Source organism: Hyaena hyaena, unplaced genomic scaffold (genome assembly GCF_003009895.1).
Source record: "Hyaena hyaena isolate Hyena2069 unplaced genomic scaffold, ASM300989v1 scaffold_9, whole genome shotgun sequence".
Taxonomy (NCBI): domain Eukaryota; kingdom Metazoa; phylum Chordata; class Mammalia; order Carnivora; family Hyaenidae; genus Hyaena; species Hyaena hyaena.
In genome coordinates this window covers 1,061,753-1,089,558 of record NW_024080641.1, presented here as the reverse complement: position 1 = coordinate 1,089,558, position 27,806 = coordinate 1,061,753, and the positions used below count along the sequence as shown (strand labels likewise).

Here is a 27,806-nt window from a genome sequence, read left to right as displayed (position 1 = left end):
TGAGGAAAGGGAGAGAGAATCTTAAGTGCAAAGGGAGAGAGAGAATCTTAAGCAGGCTCCATGCCCAGAGTGGAGCCCAACACAGGGCTCAAGCTCACCACTGTGTGATCATGACCTGAATTGAAATCAAGAGTCAGACACGCTTAACCGATTGAGCCATTCAGGTGCCCCTGACTTCTTTTTTTAAATGTGTGACTACTGCCAGCTTCTACACCTAGCCCTGCCTCTTCTTCTCCTGCTCCACATCTGGGCAGGCTGAGAAGAAAGCCGGGGCTCCCTCCTGCGGTGCTCATGGGAGAGGCAAATCACATGAGGCCCCCCACCCCTGTGCGGGAACCCTCACCCAGGCCTCACCCCTTCACCAAACAAAAACCCAGACGAGGCGCCTTTGCCTCCTGGTTCAGAGCGGTTCAAACCCACTCAAGCAATTAGCCTTTTGTATTCTCTTGGTCTGTGTCACTCTTAACAATCACAGAAGTTTGGTTTGAGGAGGTTGTTCCATGCTATCTCTGCAGGACTGAGAACACTCATCATTGTCCTCACCATTCAGCCACGTTGGGCCTACATTCCCACACGACAGAGGGGGCCGTGGAGCGGGAGAGGGGGGCCTTACATACGGCACAGGATTTCCAGTTGGTCCCCAGATGTCCCTAAGATCACCTCTTAGTCTCCTGAACAGGCTTCCTGTCCCTGCCCAGCCCCCGCAGGCGGGCAGGTTTGCAATCCTGAGCCTAAGAGAATCCCTCTAGAGGCAGGTGGGCACCTGGGATGTGGCTTCCACTTCCATTCTCAGAACGGGGGCCCCGCCCCTTGTCCTGCCTCCGAGATGCTTTGCTGGACCCAGCCCCGCCCACCTGTGGACAGCGCACCTTCATAGAGAACGCCCTGGCTGTCCCTGGTCTGGAGGGCTCCCAGTTTCCAGCGCTGCCCGCTCTTGTCTGCCACCACCGTGCCTGTGGGCAAAGCCTCAAGCAAGGTTGTCACCCGGCTCCGCTTCAGGGTCTGAGGGCTTTGCCTGGTCGCCTGTGGGCTGCTTCTGGGGGTTGGGGATCTGCTCCGGGCCCCTGCGGGAGGATGGTCAGCATAAGGAAAACGCAGCAACCGGGAGAGACAAGTTAGGTGGGTAATGCGACATTGCTCATCATACTGTTTATTCGTTTGTTCATTCAATAAACGCTTCCTGGTACATTTCCTGAATCAGGTCGTTGTGCGACAAAGCTGGGGACCCACACAGGAATCAGACCTGGGCCCTTCCCTTAGGAGCCCCGGATTTGGTGGCGGAGTCTGACCTGGACACCATCGGTCAGAACTGAGTCCAAAACAGGACAATACAGAGGGCTAAGAGAGAGAGACTGATATTGCCTGGAGAAGTCAAGAGAGACTTCCCGAAGGAGGGGGTATTTGAGTTGGGTCTTGTTGGATGAATAGAAGTTCACTGAGGGGAAAAAAGACCTGCCAGGCATTCAACCAAAAACATCCTGAAACAGGACCTGGCCCCCCTGTGCTGAGTATAAAGTGGAGTCAGAAGTTTGTTAGACAGAGGTCGTGCCCTCGAGGGGCCCCCAGACTGGCAACAGAATGGGGGGAAATGGGGAGGGAGAGACAAGGAAAGGTATTATCTACTCTATTCCCCCCGCCCACTATCCAGCCAAGGCGGAGAATGACAAGAGGCAGTGGGGCCTGGAGGACAACAGGGGACACAGGGGAGGCACCGAGGCCGTGACTTTGGATCCAAGGGTCCACTAGGAAGGAGATGGGCTCATGGTCAAGACTCCCACGCCCGCTGGCTGGCTCCAGGCCTAGGCACACGAATCCCCCTGGTCCCTGCCCACACAGGACTCTCAGTCTACAAGTGAGGCATGGAGCCTACAAAGGGCCATGGAGCCTGGAGGCGTGTGCTCAAAGGAGAGTGTTGTCGGCCCTGGGGGCTAACAGGGCAGAGAGAGGCTCTGGAGGGAGGCGAGGCAGCCTTGATCTAGCCTGCGGTGCTCAGGAAAGGCTTTCTAGAGAGCTGCCCTTGGACCCCAGGATGAAGAGCTGGGGCTGGGTGGGGAGGAGGAGGGAGGCAGGAGGCTGTGTGCAGGGAGGGGCGGGGCAGCTCTGGCCGTGTGCAGATGGACCGGAGTCTGCGGGTGTTGCGATGCGGGTCCAGGCGGGGTAGGGGATGCCTGAGCAGGGGAAGGACGCCCCCGACACTGTCCGATGACCCACCTTTTCCCCATCTAGTCAGGCCAGCGTGACCCCAACTCTCACCTTTGGGTCTCTCACAGGGTCTCAAGGGATCTTCAGACCCAGAGCTGTCAGCATCGGAGAAAACGGATGATGAGGGGGAGGTGACAGCGCCGGACCATCTCACTTTCTTGGAAGAGCTTTCAGAACTGGAGCTCCTCTTTCTCTTGGAGCCTGGGGAAGGGAGGACCGAATGCAGACTGCAATGACAAGGGCTTTTACCAGGGAACCCTAAACTGGAAAACCCTGGGGGCACATTCAACTGTCTCCTCCCTCCAGTCCCCAGAGCCAAGCCTTGTTTCTTCGCTCACCTAAATATCTAAGCAAATTAACCCTTTGTCTTAGTTATTTTTTCCTCCTTGGGTCTTAGCTTCTCTTTTATTTCTTTTATGTTTATTTATTTATTTTGAGAGAGAGAATGCACTGTGCATGAGCAGGGCAGGGGCAGAGACAGAGGGAGAGACAGAATCCCAAGCAGGCTCTGCCCTGTCAGCGAAGAGCCAGACGCCGGGGCTTGATCCTGTGAACTGTGAGCCAAAATCAAGAGTTGGATGCTCAATTAACTAAGCCAGCCAGCCAGCCGCCCCCTGAGTTGTCAGCTTTAAAACCTGGAGGCTGGAGGGGCGCCTGGGTGGCTTAGTCGGTTAAGCGTCCGACTTTCGCTTAGGTCATGATCTCGCAGTTCGTGGGTTCAAGCCCCGCGTCGGGCTCTGTGCTGACTGCCAGCTCAGAGCCTGGAGCCTGTTTCAGTCTGTGACTCCCTCTCTCTCTGACCCTCCCTTGCTCACGCTGTCTCTCTCTCTCTCCTAGAATTAAAAAAAAACAAAAACAAAAAACCGGAGGCTGGGGCACCTGGGTGGCTCAGCTGGTTACGCATCCGACTTCAGCTCAGGTCACGATCTCACCGTCTAGGAGTTCGAGCCCCACGTCGGGCTCTGTGCTAATACCTCAGAGCCTGGAGTCTGCTTCCCATTCTGTGTCTCCCTCTCCCCCCAACTCCCCACTCACTTACTGTCTCTTAAAAATGAATAAACATTAAAAAAATTGAGACTGAGCACAGACAGAGCTTGAGTCCTGGGCAGCTCCAGGATCAATGCCGGTCAGACCGCAGAGGTTCCGTCCCCCCTCCCCTGGTGCGCACATACATGCGCTCATCACCCCTCAAAGGGCTGGTTCTTACCTCGGAAGGATGACGTAAGCGGTCTGACAAAGCTCTGGCACTCTTCAGGCTCCTCCGCAGGCAAAGGATGCCCGCAGTAGGGGCAGAATTTGAATTCTGCTTTGATACTTTTGCCACAGTCTGGACAGAAGTTGATCATGCTAGAAAACAAGAGGGAACAGGAAGCTGAAAGCAAAACTTTATCAGCTGCCAGCGAGGAGTTCATCTGAGCTCCCCATGAAGACTGCAAAAGGGAGAAAAGTTACCACGTTGGAATATACTCTCTTAGGAAGTGGCCACTCTTTTTTAAATGTATTTACTTAAAGAGAGAATGGGGAAGGGGCAGAGAGAGGAGAGAGAGCATCCCAAGCAGACTCTGTGCTGTTAGCACAGAGACTGACACGGGGCTCGACCTCACAAGCCAGGAAATTGTCACCTGAGCCAAAACCAAGAGTCGGATGCTTAACTGACTGAGCCACCCAGGTGCCCCAGGAAGTGGCCACCTCTAAAACGAGTTCCCGCTGGCTTCGTCCAGCTTCTAGCCACCTGTCACTCCCCAATGGCCCAGGGCAGGTCAAAAGCAGAAAAATGTAACATGAAACTGCAAGCATCACAGAAGATACAGGAATGCCCTGGAGTCCATGAAAGTTAGGCGAGAAAATCTGCTCCAGTCACGGACGCGCTGGGGGCCTTCCCCCGTATTTGTGATGTTTGTTCCTTGGAACACACGTGATGGATGGGAGAGACCGTGAGGGCTCACTAAATATCCAGGGGCTCCCCTACACTTCCCGGGGGTCCTCTGCAGTTACACTGGGACCACAGGACTAGTCCTGGCTAATGGCGTGTGAGCGGAAGTCAATTCCCAGCTGAGGCTGTTAAGAGCCAGAGGACCTCCTCCCTCCACCCGTCGGCACGGATGGCCCCGGAAACCACATCTACTCCAGCCGGCATAGCTACAAGATGAAGAAGGGCTGTCTGGTCCACCCTGGAATCTCACAATCAGCAAACAAACTTTGCAGCATTAAGCCACCAGCACTTTAGCATCTGTTACTACAAACAGCCTGTCTTCTCCGGACCTAGCGAGACGCAGGTGTTCATGATATTATCCTTTAGGCTGTGTGCGTCTCCGGAATATTTCCTAATACTTGTGAAAATCCAAACCAAAGGCAAACATAGAGCCTATTACAAACAAGGACGCAGCAGGTGTATTCACTGCTCGGAATGCTGTACCTAAGCACCACCGGCTGGGTGGTTTGAACGACAGGAATGTATTTCCTCGGGAGTCGGAGATCAAGGTGTGAGCATTTGGTTTCTTCCGGGGCCTCTCTCCTTGGCTGGCAGATAGATGGGCGCCTTCTGTGCTCGCACGGCCATTCCTCTGACTGCGTCCCAATCTCTTCTTAGAAGGAGCCAGTCATATGGGATGAGGGCCCTGCTTTAGTCTGCTTGGGTCGCGATAATGAAGTATCACAGACTGCGCGGCTTGTAAACTACAGAAACTTATTTCCCATGGTTCTGGAGATTAGGGGCTCCGAGGTCAAGATGCCACATGGTTGGGTTCTGGTGAAGGCCTTCTTCTGGGTTCCAGACTGACAATTTTTCCCGGTGTCGTCACATGGTAGAAGGGGCTAGGGAGCCACCTTGGGTCTCCTTCAAAAGAATACTAACCCCACTGCTGACAGCTCTACCCTCCTGACCCACCTTCCTCCCCAAAGGCTCTACTCCCTAATACCATCACATCAGGCATGAGCATTTCAAAATATGCATTTTGGGAGAGGGGGACACAAACATTCAGACGAGGGCTGGTCTACCCTAACAACCCCATTTTGCCTTAATTGCCTCTTTAAAGGCCCTATCTCCAAGTATGGTCACATTCTGAGGTATTCAGGGTCAGGGATTTCTCATGATGAAATTCTGAGGGACACAAGTCACCCAGTAAGTGCGGGATTAAGCTAGTTCAGCGAAGAAGAGAAAATCAACAAGGATGCCAGCGCTATGGGTACTTCAAGTAGATACATTTTACTTTTTAAAAAAATTATTCTTTTTTAATTTTAAGTAAACCCTACGCCACACGTGGGACTCGAACTCGTGACCTCGCAATTAAGAGCCACGTGCTCTACCAACTGAGCCAACCAGGTACCTCTCAAGTAGATATATTTTATTTATTAAATAGATTTTTTTCATTAATGTTTGTTTATTTTTGAGAGAGAAACAGAGAGTGAGCAGTGGAGGAACAGAGAGAGAGGGGGACACAGAATCTGAAGCAGGCTCCAGGCTCTGAGCTGTCAGCACAGAGCCCGACGCGGGGCTCAAACTCACATACTGCAAGATCATGACCTGAGCCGAAGTTGGACGCTTAACTGACTGAGCCACCCAAGGTGCTCCTTACTTATTTTTTAAGTATATACATTTTATTTGCTTATTTATATATTTTAATGTTGTGGTTTTTTTTTTTTAATGTTTTATTTATTTTTAGGGGAGAGAGAGAGACAGCGTGAGCAGGGGAGGGTCAGAGAGAGAGGGAGTCACAGGCTGAAACAGGCTCCAGGCTCTGAGCTGGCAGTCAGCACAGAGCCCGACGCGGGGCTCGAACCCACGAACTGCGAGATCATGACCCAAGCGAAAGTCGGACGCTTAACCGACTAAGCCACCCAGGCGCCCCGATGTTGTGGTTTTTTTGAGAGAGACCGAGCATGAGTTGGAGAGGGGCAGAGAGAATGCGAAGACACAGAATGCGAAGCAGGCTCTTGGCTCTGAGCTGTCAGCACAGAGCTCAACATGGGATTCAAACTCGTGAAATACAAGATCATGACCTGAGCCAGTTGGAGGGCTAACTGACTGAGCCACCCATGCGCCCCTATTTATATGTTTTAAATAGCAAATGAAAACAAGATTATTTCCTTCGTTCTTTATTCTAAGACTTGGTGTACCGTAGCAATTATAAACTGGCTATTGAAACAGAAGTCGAGGGTCGCCTGGGTGGCTCATTTGGTTGGAGGTCTGACTTTCGGCTCAGATCATGATCTCAGAGTTTGTGAGTTTGAGCTCCACATCGGGCTCTGTGCTGACAGCTCAGAGCCTGGAGCCTGCTTTGGATCCTGTGTCTCCCCCTCTCTCGGCCCCTCCCCCACTCATGCTCTGTCTCTCTTCCTCTCAAAAATAAATAAAACCATTAAAAAAACAAAGAAACAGAAGTCAAAGTAAGTTTGCTTGCGACTTCATGTCAGCTTGCAAGAAAGTTCTTTCCTTTTTTAATTTTGACAAATAATTGTACATACGTATTTTTTTTTATTTATTTCTGAGAGAGAGAGAGAGGGAGACAGCATGAGAAGGAGAGGGTCAGAGAGAGAGGGAGATACAGAATCTGAAACAGGCTCCAGGCTAAGCTAGCTATCAGCACAGAGCCGGACATGGGGCTCGAACCCACGAACCATGAGATCATGACCTGAGCTGAAGTTGGATGCTTAACCGACTGAGCCACCCAGGCGCCCCTAATTGTACATATGTAAAGTATACCACATGATGTTCTGAAATTTGTCCATATTGTGAAATGAGTACCACAACCACCTGATTAACATATTCGTCACCACCCATAGCTATTTTTGGATGCATGGCAAGGACACTTGAGATCCACTTTCTTAGCAAATTTCAGGTATCTGATACACTATTATTGTCTATAGTTGCCGTAGTCTCCAGAATTTGTCAATCATAACTGAAAGGTTGTGTCCTCCCCAACACTTTCTTTTAAAAGTAGGTTCCATGCGGGGCACCTGGGTGGCTTAGTCGGTTAAGTGTCCGACTTTTGCTTAGGTCATGATCTCACGGTTCGTGGGTTCGAGCCCCGCGTCGGGCCCTGTGCTGACTGCCAGCTCAGAGCCTGGAGCCTGTTTCAGTCTGTGACTCCCTCTCTCTCTGACCCTCCCCTGCTCATACTGTCTCTCTCTCCTAGAAATAAATAAAACATTTAAAAAATAAAATAAAAGTAGGTTCCATGCACAATGTGGGGCTCCAACTCATGACCCTGAGATCAAGTGCCGCCTGCTTTTCCGACTGAGCCAGCCAGATGCCCTGAAAGTTTGTTCCCTGTGATCAATACCTCTTTTTCCCCACAGCCTCTGGTAACCCCCATTCTACTCCCTGTTAGTAGGAGTTTTTAAGATTCCATCTATATGTGAGATGGTGCCGTAACTATCTTTTTGTGTCTGGCTCAGTCTGATCAAACTCCTTTTCCTGTATTCACCATAGAGCTTGGTGTCTGTTGCATCTGTAAACAGGAAGAGTCCTTAAAGTCTAGCTCTGGCCCCAGGCTCCTGGATTTCGGCTCCAAATTCGCTACATGCCGGATGTTACTTACCCTCTCTCTCTCTGCCTCAGTCTGCCCAACGGTAAAATGGGGCGTCTAATGGTACTTAGTTGACTGTTAGAGTGGTTGGTGGTGCCTCAATGAATACATCTCTATAAAGCGCTGAGGGCCTGATCCCCGGAAAGCCTTTTACGTTAGTGGCTCTTATTAACGGATCATGCCCCGTATCCAACTTACATTCCAGTTGTTAGTTTTTCTCTTCTTCCCCTTCTCTTTCCAGAAGTTCCGAGCCTCCCAGGTTTCTCTGTTGCCTCTTGGTGCTGACTTAGGACTTCTAGTGCTTGCCCTTGAGAATCGCAGGCCGTCCAAACAGCTAATGAAAGAAATCTCAGCCAGAAGAGGTGAGGGCTCTGGTTCCCCTTGGTCTGCAGAAGAGCAGAAACCACACCGTGGTGGAAAAGTGCCCTTCCTTCATCTCCCACAAAGGAGCCACGTACGACGTCAAGAGCGCAAAGGCTGTTGCCAAACGTCTTTTAGCCTCGAAGGAAACCTGGAGACCGGCTGTGGCGCTTGGTTTGTTGTCCTGGTAGTGACATTTGAATGGACATATCTATCTTCTCAAAGGGGTAAACACAGGTGAGCACTCTTGTTAAGTTACAGGAGTCAGCCACAGAACACCTGAAGCCCTTCTGTTGACTTTGGAGCCACAAGATCAAAATATCCTGGAGTGGTCCCAGGCTTTGTATCTGTGACAAACTTGAATTTGGGTTCGGCCACTGAGATATGTTGGCTGCTGCTACTGCAGCACAGTCCAGCCTCATCTGACTAGCATCCTAAGACTACAGAAAAATTTATTTACTCTGAGAGAGAGCGTGCATGCACATGAGCAAGAGAGAGGCAGAGAGACAAGAAGAGAGAGAGAATCTAAGCAGGCTCCCTGCTGTCAGCAACAGACCCCAACACGGGGCTTGAACTCACAAACTGTGAGATCATGACCTGAGCCGAAATCAAGAGCCAGACGCTTAACTGACTGAGCCGGCCCTAAAACTTGACAGTTTTTTGGTTGTTGGTTTGTTGGTTTTTTTTAGACTTTTAAGTGGTTTTCTCTTAAGTGTAGTTTTCCCTTGGTGCCAAGTGCCCTTGGCTAAAGATGGCCTCCACAGAATGGGGCAAGTGCCTAATCCAGTGACCCTGTCACCTCCATGATAACCTTCCTGCTGGGAGTGCAGTCTGACAGCAGCAACACAGAGGGGATGGAGCAGGAGCAGGCTGTTGGTGGGAACAAGCCGTAAGGGGGCTTGTCGCTGAAGGGATGGTACCTTTATAGGGTCACAGTCTGGCCCTCAGATTCACTGGGCTGGAAACTCCATCTTAAAAGTGTCCTGTAAGTGAATAAAAAGTGGAGAGGTTGACTCAGGCCCATTCCACACATAAGTGAAAGATAATGGTTAGTGTTTATTGATCACCGGCTATGTAGCCGGCAAGTACTAAGTTCATTCACTCATTCAATAATCACTCACTGAACTCCTAATATGTGCTAACCACTGAGGATATAGCAGCAAAGGAAATGAACAAGGCCCTTGCTTGACCCGAGGACGCTCACATTCTCATCGTATAGGATGCTATTAATAAACAAACGAGCAACTGTTTAATGGGCCGGATGGAAGTAGTGTTACGGTAAACGCTCAATAAATACGGATGGAAAAAGGTAGTTTCACAGTGAGGTCACCTGTCCAAGGTCACATGGTTAATTCAGGACGTAAACCCAAGGCTCCAACGCTCACGCCAGTCATTATCATCCATCTATCTGTTCAACCAATATTTACTGAACATCTGCTGTGTGTTAAGAATTGCGTCCTAGAAGGTTCTCAGCCACTGCACGGCCAAAGAGCTAAAGGCTACTAGACTCCGTCCACCTCAGCTAAGGAGGTACAGCCGTCTAGATGACCACGACTCGCCTAGCCCCGCCCTCAAAAAAACCGGGCATGACGTAGTGCCAGGACTGGACTTCAGACAAGCTCCCTATGAGCCCTGCCCATCTCCGTCGTAGTAACGCCCACTAAGAACCCACAGAGGCTTCAGAGGCGACCAAAAGCTTCTTTCATCGAGACCCCAGCACCGGGGCCTCCCCATCTCCTGCAAAGGGTCATACTGACGTCACAGGCAACACGACCGAAGTGTGGTCACTGCGTCAGGAGACCTCCCCATGCTCTGCCTCACCTTCTCCTCACCTCTGGACTTGGTGAGCGGAGTCTGGAGCCAGATATCTGCGGTCAGATTCTCCGACCCTTCGCGGATCGTAGAACTCACCTTCTTAGTTGTCCCGAGTAAACTTCCGGGAGGCGGAAAGCGCTGCGCGCGCATCCTCGACCTCGGGGAAGGACAGCGCCCGCGCAGGCGCCTTTGGCTTCCGGACTGCTCTCTGGCAGTGCCAGTGAGGGATTATTTCCTCATCGCCCACCCCCATTCCACCATCTCTTGGAAGTTTCCTGTTCTACTGCGCATGTGCCAACCTGGAGCCAATGGTAAGGAGGGATGAACTACGGAGCGTCTCTCCGCCTATCAGAGAGGGGTCTTGTTATTTCCCGCCTCAAACTCCGCCCTTTACTTCCAAGCGTCTTTTCAGGGATTTCCTCCTCAATGCGTGTCCATGGCAACTCCCTGGCTCCTTCAGGCCGGAGTACGCTGCTTAGGTTGTCCTTTAACTGAGTAAAAATTGGACTGCAATTCCCACAGGCTCCCTGGTCCCGATCTTGTTCCTCCTCTATTTCCTAGAGTGCTCAGCGGCCGGAGACGAGTGTGGATATAGGAACAGAAGGGGAGGAGTCAGCACAGCCTTCTGGGAAACCGAGTCTTCCCTCTGGCGCGGGGGCTCCTGGGTGGAGGAGCTCGAGGAAATTCTCGCGGCGCCGGAAGTTGTTACGAGGCGCCAGTGGGAGGAGTTGGGTGTGCGCCTGCCTCCGGGCGGGAGTCTCTTCTGTTAACTCGACGGCGGGCTGTCTTCAAAGGTGAAGCGGCGCTGCAGGGGGGGGGGGAGCTGAGTGCCCCCGGGGCTTGGGGCTCGGTCCTTCCTGAGGGATGACAGAACGCCCACGGGCCCATTTCGGTGAGGGGCGCGCCTTCTGGGGGCGGTGGGTGTCCATGTGGGGTCTTGGCCGCTCTCTGTGCAGAGCCTGTTTTCTGCCGGGCTGTCGCTGAAATGGTTTCCAGTCCTCACCGGCAGCCCTGAGAGGAAAGGGTACATTTTATTTTACCTTCGAGTGAGGAGACGGAAGCCGAAGGAGGGGTTGGGTTGCCTGAAGTTGAAGCCGGGCGGATCTGGCCGGATGAACGAGTGGGAGGAGGGCAGAGTAATTCACATTGAGCGCCTGCTGTGCGCCAGGCTCCGCGCGGTGCTCGGATTCCCTCCTGTAATCGCAGCGGCGCCGAGCGCGGCTCGTCGGTTGTATCGGCTCCCTTGGCACCGGGAGCACTTCGGGGATCACAGTTTATCAGAGTTTGGAAAGTTAACAGGGTGCCTGTGGCATCGTTAGGCAACACCTCAGAGGGGTCCGGGGCAGTTCTTGAAGTCGATTATTTCTGCCGGGAAAGGCGTGAATAGTCACAGTATATACAGCGTGTGGCACTTCGGGTCCAGTTTTGCTGCCCGTGTATGAATGAATAAGGTTCTGGTTTTCGGAGCTTTTTGTGGTTTTTAGAATTACAGCCGCGGGGCTGTGGGCTGTTGTACTTGTCCCATTTCGTACACGTGGAAGCCACGGTGAGAGCCGGCTCTGGTCCCACACTAAGAAGCAGGAGTTCTCAACTCCAGAGCCCCAGATTTGTCAGTCCTGTAATTGTTTGGCCCAAGTCAAGGCTGGGTGACCTTGAGCTTCACATGAGGGCTCCAGTTTCTTCTGTCCCCAGGCTCAGAGTCTATGAGATATGGACAGAATGTGACTTGGAAACTAGACAGAGGTCTCAAACTCAGATGTGTATGAGGGAGGGGCAGGGAGATAAGGAGAGAACTGCCTGGTGGAGGACTGTGGGGCATCAGGGAGCACTCGCCCCATATAAGGGGGAGGCAGCTTTAGGCCCCAACTAACAGCTTTGTGGGAATAGACTCAGTGGACCAAATCCTAGGATTCTGCGGAGACTGGAAATTGATTTTTTTCATTTTTATTTATTTTAGAGAGGCGGGGGAGAGGGAGGGAGAAAGTCTTAAGCAGGTTCCATGCTCAATTTCGCGGTTTTCAAGTTTGAGACTACTTAAAACAATTTTCTCTCAAAACCTCCTATCTGCCAACAGTGCGGGCAAAAAACCACATCTGGGCCAAATTATACTCCCAAGTCAAGGCTTAGCCTCTGTCATGTGAGGAAAATCACTGTTGAGTAAATGTTAGCATTTACAAGTCTACCACATTGCCTTATCTACAGTGAAAATCTGGAAAGCCCGGAAGATCATTTTTTCCATAAATTTTGTGTCCACACCTGACCAGAACTGGTGGGATTTATGACCTTTAATTATCCTACCTAGAGAGAATATTTATCCCCTTCACTCTAGAATTACTAAGGTGTTCAAGTACAAAATGCTGCCTGACCCACGCTGCACTGTGATTTTAATGAATATATAGTGTGTGTGTGTGTGTGTGTGTGTATTCACCTTCTTAAAAATCAGAAAATTTCTTGGGGCGCCTGTGTGGCTCAGTTGGTTAAGTGTCCAAACTTTGGCTCAGGTCATGATCTCACGTTTCGTGAGTTCGAGCCCCATGTAGGCCTTGTGCTGACGGCTCAGAGCCTGGAGCCTGCTTAGGATTCTTTATCTCCATCTCTCTGTCCCTTCCCCACTTGTTCTCTCTCTCCCTCTCCCCCCTCCCTCTCCCTCTCCCTCTCCCTCTCCCTTTCTCCCTGTGTCTCTCTGAAATGAATAAACATTAAACTTTTTTTAAAATAAAAATGAAAAATTTCTGATTTTCAAAGCATATCTGTCCCCAGAAGCTTAAGAATTGTGGACCTGACATTAAATCATCCTGCTGCTTTGTGCTACGGAGTGTTTTCATCACTCTGTAGATACTGTGCCACTTAGGAAATTCATAGCAGCTACCAACGTGTACCCTATGGTACAAGGGCACCTGGGTGGCTCAGTCGGTTGAGTGTCCGACTTCAGCTCAGGTCGTTGGAGCCCTACCTCTGGTTCTGTGCTGACAGCTCAGAGCCTGCTTCTGATCCTCTTTGCCCCTCCCCTTTATTCTCTCTCTTTCTTAAAATAAGTATTTAAAAGAATAAGCCCTATCATGCAGTGTTTTGTATATTATGGGTCATGAAAATAACTCACTGGGCAGTGGCCATAATTTTTTTTTAATGTTTACTTATTTTGAGAGAGAAAGCACAAGAGGGGAGGGGCAGAGAGAGAGGAGAGAGAATCCCAAGCAAGCTCCAAGTTGTCAGCACAGAGTCCGATATAGGGCTCAATCTCACAAACTGAAATCATGACCTGAGCCAAAATCAAGAGTCAGACACTTAACCAATTGAGCCACCCAGGTAACCCTGGCCATATATATATATTTTTTAGTGAAGTAAAATGAAAGAGACTAGAATAGAAAAGATCCCAGTACATTCTACTTGGTAAGATTCAGTGTTGTTTCATGAAGGTTTTGTTCTCGTTACGCGTGTGAATGAACAGTAATGGTATATGTCTTTGTTACTGTGGGTCATGGTTTAAAAAAAAAGGGTTGGAGAAATCTTGCTACTGTAGGAAAAATAGTAAAAGTTTTGGAGGCCAACTCACCTGGACTCAAATCCTAGAGGCAGTAATAGAAATCCCAGAATCTCGGGGTGCCTGGGGAGCTCAGTCAGTTAGGCGTCCAATTTTGGCTCAGGTCCCGATCTCACGATTCATGAGTTCCAGCCGCACATCGGGCTCTGTGCTGATGGCTCAAAGCCTGGAGCCTGCTTCATATTCTGGGTCTCCTTCTCTTTGTCTTTCTGTCTCTCCAAAATAAACATTAAAAAGAAATCCCAGATTCCTCATCCCAGGGGTCCGGTTCGAGAGACATTATGTCTGTCAACAAACGTTTAAAAACTGCCTGCTGCACGTCAGGTCGTGCTGTGCTGAGACCCAGCAGTGAGCAAGACCGAAGGTCCCGCCAAGGTGACAGACCTTAGTCGCCACCTCTCCCAACCGTGTATTTACTGACTGTAATACCCGTGGGCTGTGAAGCACAGTGGAAATGAGGGGCTTGGAGTAAGTCTCAGTCAGCACAGAAGTGTTGTTGTGATTCCCGCAGGGAGACTCCCATTCTGACCGATCCTCCTGCTGCCGGACATTCTGGGGGCTCATCCAGCATGGCCAGGGAGCCAGCCCTAGAAGGAAGGGAGTCTTCCTCCCGGCTCCCTTGTCTCTCCTGCAGCTCTGCCAGCCGGGAATGTGGAGGGGAAGGAGAGGGATCCTAAGTGAGAACCCCGGCCACTGAGTCCCGCTGAGTTCCAGTTGGCTGCCACCAAGGTGAGTTGAGGACCCCTCGTCCTGATCAGTCACGCCCTGAGGCTGCATGGCTGGCCTGCCTTTATTCAGGGCTCACTGTCCTATGGTGACCACCCCCCCCCCCCCCCCGTGATCCTCTTATATTGTCGCTCTCCTGCTCAGCACCCTTCTGGGAGTCCTTCCTGCTTAGAAAGTAAAATCCAGGTTTCTCAGCCCCGCCCTGCAGGACCTGAGTCCTGCCGCCTTCCACAGCCTCCCCTCCGGTTCCCCCGCATAACCAAAACTCCCGTCCTGGCCTGGTGGTGAACTGTGCTCAGCCGCCACCTGCTGCCTAGGTCGCTCAGTGGGTTAAGTATCCTGCTCTTGATCTCAGGGTTCTTCTGAGTTGGGCTCTGCACTGGGCGTGGAGCCAACTTTTTTTTTTTTTTAACTGTTTACTTATTGTTGAGAGAGTATGCAAGCGTGCAAGTGGGGAGAGGCAGAGAGAGGGGACAGAGGATCCGAAGTAGGTTCTGCACAGAGAGCCCAATGTGGGGCTCGAACTCAGGAACCATGAGATCATGACCTGAGCTGAAGTAGGACGCTTAACTGACTGAGCCACCCAGTCACACCCCCGGGCGTGAAGCCTACTTAATAAGAAGAGAGAGAGAAAGGAAGATGGCATCGAGAAGACACACAGACGCCTCAGGCAGTCGTACAGCCCAGAGTGGACCCGGCACCACCTGTGAGGGCTCCTGCCCTCCCCCTCCTCACCCGGAAGTCGTACTGCGTCTAAGCCGCTGCTTACCAAGCAGTGTCCAGAAGATGCGGTGGGCAGAGGAGCAGCCAGGACACAGCGACAGGAAGCATTCGCCACATCTCCGACGTGGGAGCTGCAGGCAGGACCGTGGGGGAATAAGGAGGGCAGGAGGGTATGGCTGGGGACTAAAACCCTTCGCGGTCACGGCAGCTCCGTGCGGGGCGTGGGCCTCGTGGGTTCTGATCCAGACAAGCCAGCCGGCAAGACATACCGCTGAGCCTAGAGCAGGCAAACTGTGGAGACAGAAAGCAGAAGCTGGTGTGGGGCTGGGGTCGGCGGGGAGCCGGGAGGTGGCGTTTGGTGGGGACAGAGTTTCAGTTCTGCAGGATGGACTGAGTTCTGGAAGCAGATGGTGGTATTGGCTGTACAACAGTGTGAGTATGTTTAGTGCCACTGGATGAAGTGGCCTTTTTTTTTACAATTAAAAAAAAACAGTGGGGGGAAAAACCACCATTGATATGTCAGACGAATCTGCATCCAGACTTTGCATATCGTCCTGGCATTCAGTGACATTAAGGAGTTATACCATTAATCCTGAAGTTTTCACAGGTGAAATCAGATACTGCCTAGGAGTAATTTTGAAATATTCCCTCCCAACCCCTCCCCCTTCTAAAAAAAAAAAAAAAACAGGTGGGGAAGAGGTTTAATGAACGAAACAGACCAATTTTTTTTAAGTTTATTTAATTTTGAGATGAGGGAAAGCGTGAGCCGGGGAGGGGCAGAGGGGGAGAGAGAATCCCAAGCAAGCCCTGGGCCATCAGCGCAGAGCCTGATACAGAGCTTGAACCCACGAACCATGAGATCATGTCTGAGCCGAGATCAAGAGTTGGACACTTAACCGACTGAGCGCCACAGGTGCCCCCTAACCAGACCAGTGTTAACAGGGACAGAAGTGAGGTGATGGGCACATGGTGGTCTGTCACGTGCAGATCTCCACTGTGTGTGTGAAAATTTCCATAGTAAAAATTTAAAAAGTCTTGAATGAACACTAAAAAGCAAAGGCCCAAGTAAGCAGATTTTAGGGACAGGCCAATGTGCATTGAAGTCCTGCCTGTGTGACCCTAAGGGGAACTCCTGTCCCCCTCTCCAAGACGCCGTGTATCTTGCCTACAAAACATGGTGATCCCCGGTGTCATCTCAGGGCTCCCAGGAGATGATTTTTGTCAAAGGCCTCATACATGGAGGGCACGGTGCACCAAGTAAGCTACTGGGTCCATCCCTGACCCCAGGCCCATGGTTACCAACAGTGTGCTATATTGCGGGAATTTGTGACCCACAGGGATGTAGCCATGGACTTCACCTTGGAGGACTGGGAGCAGCTGGGGCTGGACCAGGGGGACCTGTTCTGGGACACGGCGCTGGACAACTACCAGAACCTTTTCCTGCTGAGTGAGTGTCCGCTCCAGCCCCGGGGCCCAGTCCCTGCTCTGCTCTTTGGCCCCTCTGACCCACAGGATAAATTCTCGGCTCCCTAGTGCCTCAGAGCTGGCATAATGTAGCCCAGCAGGGCTCCGCTGGCCAGTTCTGTCCCCCCCCCCCCCGGGCCACTGGCAATGCCTGGTGACCTTTTTCATTGTCCGCACCTGGGAGCAGGGGTGTGGACCTGGCATCTAATGGGTAGAGCCCAGGGTCGCCGCTGCGTATCCTGGATGCAAGGGCAGCCTCTACAGCCGGGGATTATCTGACCCCAAATGTCACCAGTGCTGAGGTTGAGAAAGCCCATCAGCCACACCGCCTGCCGCTCTGTCCCCGTCAGCACTTTTCCCTTCGTCCTTGCGGGGCTGACACTCAGGGTCTCTGCATTTGCCTTCCTGCCTCCAGCCTTCCCTTTTTTAAGACTTCTTCTGCGACCTGTTCCCAAGTCCTCCTCCCCCACTCCGCCAACCCAGCACTCCTGCGCGTTCTAACTGCCCACTTTATGCTCTGCCTCCCTCTGCTGGGACGGGCCGCTTCCTGAGGGCGGGGACTCTCCACTGGTGCGAATCGCTGGTGTGTCCCCGGTGTTTAGGACTAACGGCTCCTGCCACGGGGACTTACTGAACAGTGGCTCAGTAAAGGAACGAGGAGCAGGAGTTGCCGGGTATCACGCTGCGTCAGCACTGAGGACTGGCCTTCAGTCTTGCAGTCACCCCACAAGTCCGACTCCCTGTTTTGACGGTCCCTTTGAAATCGAGGTCCAAGAGGGGGAGTCACCTTCCCAGCTGCGCGGGGGTTCCCAGAGGCCCCCTGTGTTCAGTGACTTAGGAGGAGGGGACTTGCAGGAGTCAGCATGTAGTCGTACTCACGTCCATGACGTCCTCCAGAGAAAGGACACGACACGGGCGGCAAAGGGGAGACCAGAGCCCTCCCTCTGGCTGCGGTCCCACAGGGTGCGCAGTGGGGGCGCGAGTCATGTGAAATGTCTGCTGGGGGCGCTCACTGGAGACTCAGCGCCTGCAGCTCTTATTGGGAGCTGGTCACACAGGCGCCCTCTGCCTGGAATGTACCAAAATTCTAGGCTCCCAGCCGGACAGTGGGTGTTCAGCATGACAGTTGAGGCACAGGGGGCCCCTAGTACTGGTTCGGGCATGCCAGAACCCTCCTGAGATCCAGGGTTCCAGAGAGCGGCCCAGGGACAGCCTCGCAGTCTTTCTAAGCTCTACTGAGCGTGTGCTGCAGAAGCAGCTTCGGGTGGCTTGGACCTCAGCATCCTTTCTCTAAATGACACCCCACGGTAAACGCACAACTCCCTTGAACCCTGCACACACTCGTGTGTCTATCCACATGCCGTATCAGCTTCCTGGGGCTGCTCTGACAGATGCCACAGACGGCAGCGTAAAACAACACGTTTGCTCACCGACGGTTCTGGAGGTCAGGAGTTTGAAACGGGTGTGAGCGGGCTGCAGTCGGGCCGTTGCAGGGCTCGTTCTGTCCGGAGGCTCTTGTGCCTTTGCTCTTTCTCGGCGTCTAGAAGCGCCTGCATCGCTTGGCTCGCGGCCCTTTCATTTTCAAGCCAGAAGGTGCTTTTCCTCCACTGTAGCATGTCCCCGCTGGGATTAGGGCTCTGCTCCCTTCCTTGAGCAGTTTGCCGAGGGCAGAGCGCAGGCATGTCCAGGGTCTGGAAACCCAGCATGTTCCACCGAGGCCTCGGGCTCCATGGCTGTATGAGTCAGTACGTGCTTCTCCACCTGGCAGACTGCCCTTCCCTCAAGAGCTGTTGCAAGTCCTTTGTATCCCCAGCCCTGGCTTTCACAGCTCTTATCACCCTGGATTGTGACGACGGTCCCTCTCCTCCACTGGACTGGGAACCCTACAGGGAAGGCGTCCCCGGAGTCACCCGGAGTGGCACTTGGCCCTCAGGAGCTGTACGCTGGATAAAGCACTGAATCGTCAGGAGAGCCAGAAGGTTCCCACTGAGCAGCCCTGGCCCTTTGTGTCCCGGCTGATGACAGCGCTCTTCTTTCCCTGCAGACCCCTGCAAACCCAAACTGACCTGTCCAGATGGCGGCGAAGAGCTGGAGGCCGTGGCCAGGGAAAGCCCAGAATCGGAGGGCCTTGGTGAGTGGGCTGGGAGGGGGCAGGGGCTGGTGGGACATGGCCCTTTGTCTGCCCTCCATCTTTGGAACTTCTGTTTGGACCCCAAACATCCAGACGTCTTGACCCTGGACTAATGCACTTCACTCTGCCGCGTGCTGGCTTCTGTCCCCCGTCCCGGCAGGGGTGAGAACCCTTGTCTCGTGTCTGCCTACCTCTGTGTTCAGCACGTGGCTGTCCTGGTGCCCTTCCTCTGTCCTCTTTTCGGTCCTTCCAGACTTAGCAGGAGGTGGCCTTCATGCCGAGTCCGTGTCTCCACCTTCCTGCCCTGTGCCCGCTGAGCACCGCACACCCCCAGTCTGTTTCGCCCCTGTCTGCACAAGTCTGCCCCAGAGGGCACAGCCCAGGGCTGCCTCTGCTAATAACTCAAGCCCAGGCCTGCTGCAGCCAAGAGCATTTGTTCTGCTCTTGTCTAGGCCGCGGTTCCTCCAGAGGGGACAGGTGAGGCAGGGAGGGTGTCACACTAGTTGACATGTCCCCAGCGGGAAAAGGCAAAGACAGGGGCCTTGCCTGGGGTGCGGGTGACTTTTCTCATGGTTACATCGTTAACATGAGACGGGCCCCTGAATCAGAGACCACAGTGTGGTGGCTGCGTGGCTCAGTCCGGGCCTCCACCACCCACCCAGTCATGGTGTAGCTGCGTTCTAGGCTCGCCTCTCATGAGCTGGCGAACATGGACCCTCTGTAGCCTGGTGAGCACCCTGGTGTGTGTGCGTAGGTGACCAGCATGGACTCCTGCCACCTCAACAATATATGGGGGCACCTGGGTGCCCGGTCAAGCAGTCAGTTAAGCATCGACTCTTGGTTTTGGTTATGATCTCACAGTTTGTGAGTTCGAGCCCCACATTGGGCTCTGTGCTGACAGCATAGAGCCTGTTTGGGATTCTCTCTCTCCCTCTCTGTCCCTCCCCCGCTCACTCACGCTCTCGTTCTGTCTCAAAATAAGTAAACAAACATTAAAAAAAAGCATAGGTTGTTTCCAGACACATGTAGCCACACCTTTACCAACCAAATCCGTTCCCCAGCAGTTATAATTGTACTGCATTAATATCATTTATATCTCCTTCCCTGTTGAACAGCGTCCTTCTCCAAAAAGTGGGCCATAGCCAATGGGGGTCATGGTAGAGAGTATCTAAGAGGCTCCCCTTCCCTATGGAGCCCCTGCGGCTGCCCAGCTCTCCACTTAACCATCTTGGAAATGGGCTCTCTGTTTCCTGTGATGCCAGTCCTAGCCGGGTCACCACTTTGGCCCCTTCTTCATCACCCCCTTGAGGGACGGGCTTACCAAGGAGCCATCACCCGTTCTCCCTCTTGTCTGTGTTCTCACCCTGCAGCTCCTTACTGTTCACCCGGGAGGACAGGAGACATCTGCACTTTCCCTCTCTCAGACGTGGCTGAAGTCAAGAACTGTCCTCTGGCACAAGACTTCTTGGAAGAAGGACTCTCCCAGGAGATCATGGAGACATTGTCCAAGGATGGCCTCTGGAACTCCAGTCTGGGGAAGGCCTGTGTTGGTGAGACTTGGTTAGATAGTTTGCTGGGAGATCCAGAAAGTCTTCAGAAGTCTGACGTTGTTGCCAACAAGGAAAGTCTCACAGAATGCAGAAGTCCCCAACTCCAGAGAGACCTCGGTCCCGAGTCACTCCTTTCTGTGGGAGAGGATTCTGTGATGCTTGATCTTCCTGAAAAGAGCCCAGCACCAGCTGAGTCTCAGGAACATGGGACAGACTTTGGCTGTGACTTAGACCAGAGCCAGCAGAATCCTGTCCCGGGAGGCAAGAAACTGTATAAATGTAGTGAATGTGAGAAGAGCTTCAGTCAGAGTTACCATCTTATCCAGCACTGGATCATTCATACTCGGGAGAAACCCGCTGTGCATGAAGAGTATGAGGAAGGTTTCAGCCAAATGTCTTGCCCCTTTGTGCCCCTGACGACTGACACGGGCTACAAAACCTGCCCACATGACGAGTGCGGGGAAGCCTGCAGTGAGAACACACAGCTGTGGGATCCAAAAATTCACCCTGGAGAAGAACCATGTAAGAATCAAGACAGTGACCCTCCATCAGATCTCGGCGTACAGCCTCCTGAGGACCAGAAACCCCAGACAGGTGATCAGTCCTACAAATGTAATGAGGGTGGCCAGGGTTTCAGCCAAACCTCTCATCTCACTCAGCATCAGAAGACCCACACTGAGAAACACTATGAATGTGCCAAATGCAAGGCGACCTTCAACTTGATCAAATACCTTCTCCAACATCAGGAGACCCATGCTACGGAAACTACCTCCGAGAGTCAGGAATGTGGGAAGGGCATCGAGCAGAGCTTGCTGCTCGTCGAACACCAGTCTATTCACACTGGAGAAAAGCCTTACGAGTGTGACCAGTGCGGGAGGCTCTTCAGGAATATCTCAACCCTGAAGGTCCACCAGAGGGTTCACAGTGGAGAGAAACCTTACAAATGCAATGAGTGTGGGAAAGCCTTCTACCGGAGCACTCACCTTAATGAACATCAGAGGATTCACACTGGCTACAGGCCCTATAAGTGTCATCAATGCATCAAGAGTTTCAGCCGGCCCTCCCACCTGATTCGACACCAGTCTGTTCATACCACAGGAATGTCCTACTGCTGTGACAGATGCAAGAAAACCTTCACCCATCATGAATACCTTGTCCAACACCAGAAGATGCATGCTATGGAGACCCTCCATGAGTGTCAGGAATGTGGCGAGCGCTTCTTCTGCAGCTCGACTCTAGCATGCCACCAGAGCGTTCACACCAGAGAAAAACAAGGACTTGATGAGAGCGGGAGTATCTTGGATCAGGACTCAGGACGGAGAGAACATTCAGGGATTGACAAGAAGCACTTTAAGTGTAACAAATGCGAGAAAACCTTCAGCTGCAGCAAATATCTGACTCAGCACGAGAGGGTTCACACCAGAGTGAAGCCCTTTGAGTGTGACCAGTGTGGAAAAGCCTTTAGCAAAAGTACACAGCTCCTTCGCCACCAGAACATCCACTCTCGAGCAAGGCCGTATGAATGTGGGGACTGTGGGAAGACCTTCATCCGCAGCACTTCCTTCACAAAACATCAGTCCACCCACAAGAGTGAGCACACCTTTACATGTAGTGACTGTGGACAGACCTTCAGCCAAAGTGCACACCTCTCAGAACATCAGTTAACTCACACCGAGGAGAAGAAACTCTTTAAATGTAGCAAGTGTGACAAAGCCTTTCCCCAAAGTAACTGCCTCACTCAGCATCAGAGAACTCCTGCTGGAAAGAAGTCCTTTGAGTGTGATGAATGCAGAAAATCATTCCATCCGAATTCATGTCTTTCAGAGCAGCAGAGAGATCACACAGGTGAGAAACCCCACAAATGCAGTGACTGTGAGAAAACCTTCAGCCTGGGTGCTCAACTTCTTCAACACCGGAGAGTTCACACCAGGGAAAAGCCTTATGTTTGTCAGAAATGTGGGAAAGCCTTCAGCCAGAACTCGTGCCTTTCTGTTCACCAGCGAGTTCACACTGGAGAAAAGCCTTATGTTTGTTCGGAATGCGGGAAGGCCTTTAGCCAGAGCTCATGCCTTTCTGTTCATCGGAGAATCCACACTGGGGAAAAGCCTTATGTGTGTGCTGAATGTGGGAAAGCCTTTTCCCAGAAAGCAAATCTGATGCAGCATGAGAGAGTTCACACTGGGGAGAAGCCTTATGCCTGCAGGGTGTGTGGAAAAGCTTTTGGCCTCAGCACCCATCTCAATCAGCACCAGAGGGTTCACACCCAAGAGAAAATGTAGCAATGTCGGTATTGTCAGAAAGCCCTCTGCTGCAGGTCTCCGTAGACATCAGCAAGTTCATACTTGATGGTAACAAGGAGTTACTTAGCAATAAGCAACAAGTAGCAATGCTACAGGGTCCCAGCAGCAGCAATAGGGTTCCAGACATCTAAACACATTCATCTGAGCCCTAAAGCTGAAACTCACACTGTAAGCTCCTTCCCCACCAAATAAATACATCTATTTATTAATAAGGAACAATTAGAAAATTTGCACACCTGAGTTTCATGAAAACACAGTAATTGAGAGGCTGTGTAGAATGACAATTCAGTGGTAGACTTGAGCCAGTCAGCTGGGTTAAATCCCAGCTCTGCCATGTGCTACCTGAGTGATCCGGGGAGAGCCCTGGGACTTCCTAGGGCCTCAGTGTGCTCATCTGTAAAGGAGCACAATATAGTTAGCTACCTCAGAAGGCTGTTGTGAAGATAAATAGATGTGAAGATACACTTAGAACTGAGTGTCCAGCACATAGTAAGTACTCACCAGATGTGAGCTACAAGTCCTCATGACATACAACCAATAGGTTAAAAAAGGGAGGGAAGAGTTAGCAATCCTCTATTTACTACAGTTAATGTTCTTACTAATACTATGCACAGCTTTCATTTTGAGTTTTTCTCCAAAATGCCTCTGGCTAAGTTTAGTCTCCAAAACACAGCACCTTACTCTTTGAAAAAATAAAAGGCGGGGGTGGGGGTGGTGCCTAGGTGGCTCGGTTGGTTGGGCATCTGACTTTGGCTCAGGTTATGATCTCCAGTTCATGGATTTGAGTCTCATGTTGGCATTTCTGCTGACAGCTCAGAGCCTGGAGCCTGCTTCAGATTCTGTGCTCACTCTCTCTGCCCCTCCCCTGCTTGCACTCTGACTCTCTCAAAAATAATCATTTAAAAAAAATGTTAAGTCTAACTTTCCCTTCCCTCTTCTCTGTTGCAGTATTTTCTTAACTAACCCACAGAAGCCAAGAAGAGTATGTAAACTAACACCAAATAGCTAGAACTTTGCTCTCCTGACTCTAGAACCTCACTCAAGGGACGCTCTCCACATAACATATCACCTCTTCTTGTAATTTTCTTCCCCGTTTAAAGTTGGTTCTGTGGTATGAGACCTAGTGTGTGGTGGGAGTGCCCAGTATGCAGCAAGCCCTGGCCTGGCTGTGAAACTTCTGGAATCAAAGGGAAGCGGATGGCCCCATTTCCACAGAGAACCACCGTTCGTTGACAAGTGACATCTTAAAATGCCACATTCCCTCCTGTCACAGCAAGTTCTGGGACCGTGAAGCGTTGCTGGAGAGCCCGGGGAGGCCCCGTCCTCCCTGCTGGCACCCGCAAGCCAGCTGCTCAGCGTCGGCCAGGCCTGTTCTCCAGCTAAGACACCGGGCACAACCATGTGCCCTATTGACGGCACCTCCTCAGCTCTGGCTTTTTGTGTCCCACCGAGTGGCCTGGTCACATGTCTGCTGAAGCACAAAGAGAACTTTCTGAAGACACTGACACTTTTGATACCATTCATAGTTTTGGTGCTAAAGAAGTTTAGGAGTATGTGCTCTGAGTTCTTGAGCCTTTTCAACCTTGAAACTTGGGTGTCTGGGTGGCTCAGTCGGTTAAGCGTCTGGCTTCGGCTCAGGTCATGATCTCACGGTTCGTGGGTTTGAGTCTCATTATCAGGTGAGCTCATGCCCCACTTTGGGGGAGCCCAGCATCTCACCCCCCACCCCCAACCCCTTGCTCACTTGTGCCCACTCCCTCTCTCTCAAAAAAAAAAACAAAAACCAAGAAACAAAAATCCTTGCATTTTGAGCTCTGCTGGTTGGTTTTGTTGTTGAAACTGGGAACTCACAGGCTCGCCTCTGGGCCCACACCACAGCACAGAGCATATTGGTTTTCAAAGGGCCAAAACACTGAACTCCCTGCACGGTCCCTGCCGTCAGATCGCTGTGTCATCTGGGCGACAGGCCTGTTCTGTACCACAGGGCAGGCCAGAGGCAGGAACCCAAACAGATAAGTTTGTTCAACGAGAGTTTTGACACCAAAGATGGGGGTCAGACGTCCTGTGGGAAATCGGCAGCCACGGTGGGCGGGCTCTGTAACCACTGACCTGTGTGCTGTGGGCTGGCGGAGGGATGACTCGTGTGTATGTGTTGGTTTGCTGATTAAAGTTTTTGAGTTGGTATGTGTCGGTGGCTTTCTTCGGCCTGGTGCTGCGTACCTGGCCAGATGTTGGGCACGCAGAGGGCCCTGTTCCTGCCAAGTAGAAGAGGAGGGCTTATAATGGTAAAAGCTGCCCCGTGAGGAGGGACTGTTGTGTCTGTTTTCCCGAAGCGCTGGTGGGGCACAGAGCACCAGGGAACCATAAGATTTCGGCCGGTCTCAGTTACATCATCAGACAACACTTCATCCTAGTGTTCGTTCTCAGCGACCCTGACCGGGGAGGCAGCACGACAGCCTGTCATTCTCTCTAGTTACAGAAACACAGCAGTCCTCAAGCTCAGACAGTCACTGGAGCTAGAAATTAGTGTCACTTTCCTCCCTTGGTCTTTATTTTAGTCCCTCATCCCACCCTTTCTGTAATGACAGGTGCTAGTTTCCCGCTCAATGGCAGTCGTAGAAAGTCCTCTTTAGAAATAAATTGATTTGGGGTGCCTGGCTGGCTCTGTTGGAAGAGCATACAACTCAATCTCCGGGCTGTGAGTTCAAGCCCCATGTTAGGTGTAGGGGTTACTAAAAAAATACACTAAAAAGTTACCTAAGTCAAAAAGGAGCTGACTTAAAGGGACATGTACGGCACACGTTTATGGCAAGGAATTGACAGTGGCATATAATTGAATATCCTTCTGGTCACCTGAGTGAGGAAACACCCTTAACACCTTGCATCTTCCCATCTCAGGCGGAGCAGGACTCCGCCTCTGCACTTGGGGTAGACAATGCAAGTTTCCGCTGCATTTTACTTCTAGCAAACTTCTATTCATGGCAAGTGAGACTGGCTGTCCACTCACGGTCGTGGTTGAAAGGTTTAAGGGTGTCGATTGAATGAAGTGGGTTGGGAGGGTCCTGGCACAGGCAGCTGGCATCTCGGGCAGAAGGGGGCCACTCTGTGAACCCAGGCAGGGGGCAGTACACGGATGCCTAATGTTGGGTAGATCCTGCTCTAAGAAAACGACCTAGGAACCCACTGTATAAAAAAGATGAAAGTGGGAGTGTCTGGGTGGCTCAGTCGGTTAAGCATCTGACTTCGGCTCAGGTCATGGTCTCAACATTTTGTGAGTTCGAGCCCCATATCCGACTGTGTTGACAGCTCAGAGCCTGGAGCCTGCTCCGAATTCTGTATCTCCCTGTCTCTCTGCCCCTCCCCTTAAAAATAAATACACATTAAAAAAGATGAAAGTGGATGTGCCTGACCGAAGGGGTATGAGGAACAGCCCCACCCCCACTACTGCCCCAGCCCCAGGGCACTACTGAACAGCTTGCGAACCTCTCTTTGAGAGGAGCTTTCCATGCTCCCTTGAGACAAGCAGGAAGCCCTTGGACAATATCCCAGGCTGGGTTGATGGCTGCTCGGAGCAGCCGACAGAAATCTTGTGGTGCTCCCTGCCAGGGGGACTCCCCCGGGGGCTGGGAAGAGCAGTACTCCTGAAGGAAGTGGCTTCCACCATATCCCACCATGACCCAAATGACCAATCTCCCATGCACCTCATGGACACTGGGGTACAAGGTGAAAGCTGTTGGCACCGCTGGTTACAGTGAACGCCTATCACTCACCTTTCTGAGACCCCCCCCCCCACTTCACCTCCCCAACAGCCCTGCCCTCTCTTGGCGACGCATGTAGTTCTGTGCCCGCTATATTCCGTGCCCAGTTCTACGCAAAGAATATACGGCCTAGTTTGGGCAATCAGCCGTTCCCTTCCCCGACCATTGTGATTGATTAGAAATGGGCACCACCTAAGCTGGGCCAAGCACAGTGAATCTCAGAACCTCTGCTAAAGGGCATCTGGGTGGCTCAGTGGTTAAGTATATGACTTGATTACAGCTCAGATCATAGTCCTACAGTTTGTGGGGTCGAGCCCCATGTAGGGCTCTGCACTGACAGTGTGGGGCCTGCTTAAGATTGTCTTTCTCAAAGTGAATAAAACATTTATTTTTTAATGTTTTAAAATTTATTTTTGAGAGCAGGAAAGGGGCAGAGAGAGGGGAAGAAGATCCAAAGCAGGCTTTGTGCTGACAGCATCAAGCCCAACATGGGGCTCAAACTCATGAACAGTGAGATCATGACCTGAGCTGAAGTCAGACACTCACCCGACTTAGCCACCCAGGCACCCCAATAAATAAAACATTTTTAAAAAAAGCATCTGACTCTTGATTTCTGCTTGGGAGATGGTCTCATGGTTTTGAGATCAAGCCCCAGGTTGGGCTCTGTGCTGGGCGTGCAGCCTGCTTGAGATTCTCCCCCTCTCCTTCTGCCCCTCCCCCTTCCTCTCTGAAAAAAAAAAAAAAATCCATGGAGCAATTGCTGGTGCAGCCACCTAGAGCTGCTAGGCGTGGACGGTAGTGGGTTAAACACTGCCCAGAACTCACGCTCATCTGGAAACACAATGTGACCTTATTTGGAAAGAATTAATAAAGGATTGAGATGAGATCATACCGGGAATAGGGTGAGCCTGAGAACCTACTATGTTGTACGCAGTGCTCCGGGTGCTGGGGACACAGCGGTGAAAGACACGCATGGACCTCGCCATCAGGGTGTTAGGGGCAAGCAGTAGACAGGAGACCTATCAGAAGAAATTATGATACATGCTATGAACAGGCGAGGGGGGCTGAGACAGAAACAAAAGAGCAACTCTGATCAGGAAATATAATAGCTTGAGACCATAAATGTGCAATAAAATGCACATAAATCTCAAGTGCATTGGAAAGATATACAGCAAAACCTTGGTGTGCAGGCATAGTTCATTCCAGAAACATGCTTGACACCCAAAGCACTTCTATAGCAGAGCAAATCTAAGAACCGTTGGCTCAGTTGTGATCAGGTGACATTGGGCGTCACCTACTACTTGTATTGCAAGGCATCGCTCGTTTATCGAGTTAAAATTGATTGGAAACGTTTGCTTGTCTTGCGGGACACTCGCGGACCACATTTACTCACAATCCAAGGCTTTACTGTATTCACATATAGCAGCTGGGGGTTGTCCTACCTGTAGATTTCTTCTTTCTAGTGTTCATGACCATCTGAGTTGGGGTTTTCTTGTCCTTGCTGTTGAAGGCATCCTGAAGTACCAGGAGAAACAGGATGAACGCTTTGCTTTGGGTCCTTTTGGCTACTTGAGTAAGTACATTATCTCTGTAGTTTGAGCTATTTTTGAGTTTTCTGTTCCTTGAAACCCAAAGTATCCTTGGTAATATAGTCTTAAACTATTCTCATTTTTTAAAAATAAGTAAACAAGACAGTGGCAAAGACAAG

General features: G+C 51.5%; 2 protein-coding genes across 10 annotated transcripts in view; one reads left to right on the top strand and one right to left on the bottom strand.

Annotated features, from left to right (window-relative positions):
* The window catches only part of VRK3 (VRK serine/threonine kinase 3), a 34,316-nt gene extending 24,145 nt beyond the window's left edge, over positions 1-10,171 (bottom strand). Inside the window, exons 1-6 of one of the 7 annotated variants that reach the window (XM_039247348.1) lie at positions 9,912-10,171; positions 9,011-9,073; positions 7,929-8,116; positions 3,410-3,549; positions 2,254-2,403; positions 870-1,064 (exon numbers count right to left, since the gene is read on the bottom strand). In XM_039247348.1, coding sequence (XP_039103279.1) covers positions 870-1,064; positions 2,254-2,403; positions 3,410-3,548 — 484 coding nt within the window. In that variant the 5' untranslated portion in view covers position 3,549; positions 7,929-8,116; positions 9,011-9,073; positions 9,912-10,171. Of the gene's footprint in view, positions 1-869; positions 1,065-2,253; positions 2,404-3,409; positions 3,550-7,928; positions 8,117-9,010; positions 9,074-9,762; positions 9,784-9,911 lie in introns of those variants that run through there. The other 6 variants (XM_039247362.1, XM_039247373.1, XM_039247382.1 and 3 more) reach the window with 6 other exon arrangements.
* On the top strand, positions 10,167-24,524 carry ZNF473 (zinc finger protein 473). 3 transcript variants are annotated; one of them, XM_039247320.1, is made up of 6 exons: positions 10,167-10,216; positions 10,467-10,699; positions 13,958-14,175; positions 16,233-16,342; positions 18,404-18,490; positions 19,861-23,098. In XM_039247320.1, exons 4-6 carry the CDS (start codon positions 16,243-16,245, stop codon positions 22,317-22,319), a joined length of 2,646 nt encoding a protein of 881 aa, XP_039103251.1. In that variant the 5' UTR covers positions 10,167-10,216; positions 10,467-10,699; positions 13,958-14,175; positions 16,233-16,242; the 3' UTR covers positions 22,320-23,098. The 3 variants fall into 3 exon arrangements, with proteins under 3 accessions (XP_039103251.1, XP_039103259.1, XP_039103242.1); XM_039247328.1 differs by lacking the exon at positions 10,167-10,216 and adding an exon at positions 23,289-24,524 and having other exon boundaries at positions 10,278-10,699; positions 19,861-21,885; XM_039247311.1 differs by lacking the exon at positions 10,167-10,216 and having other exon boundaries at positions 10,278-10,699.
* The last annotated feature ends 3,282 nt before the right edge of the window (positions 24,525-27,806 follow it).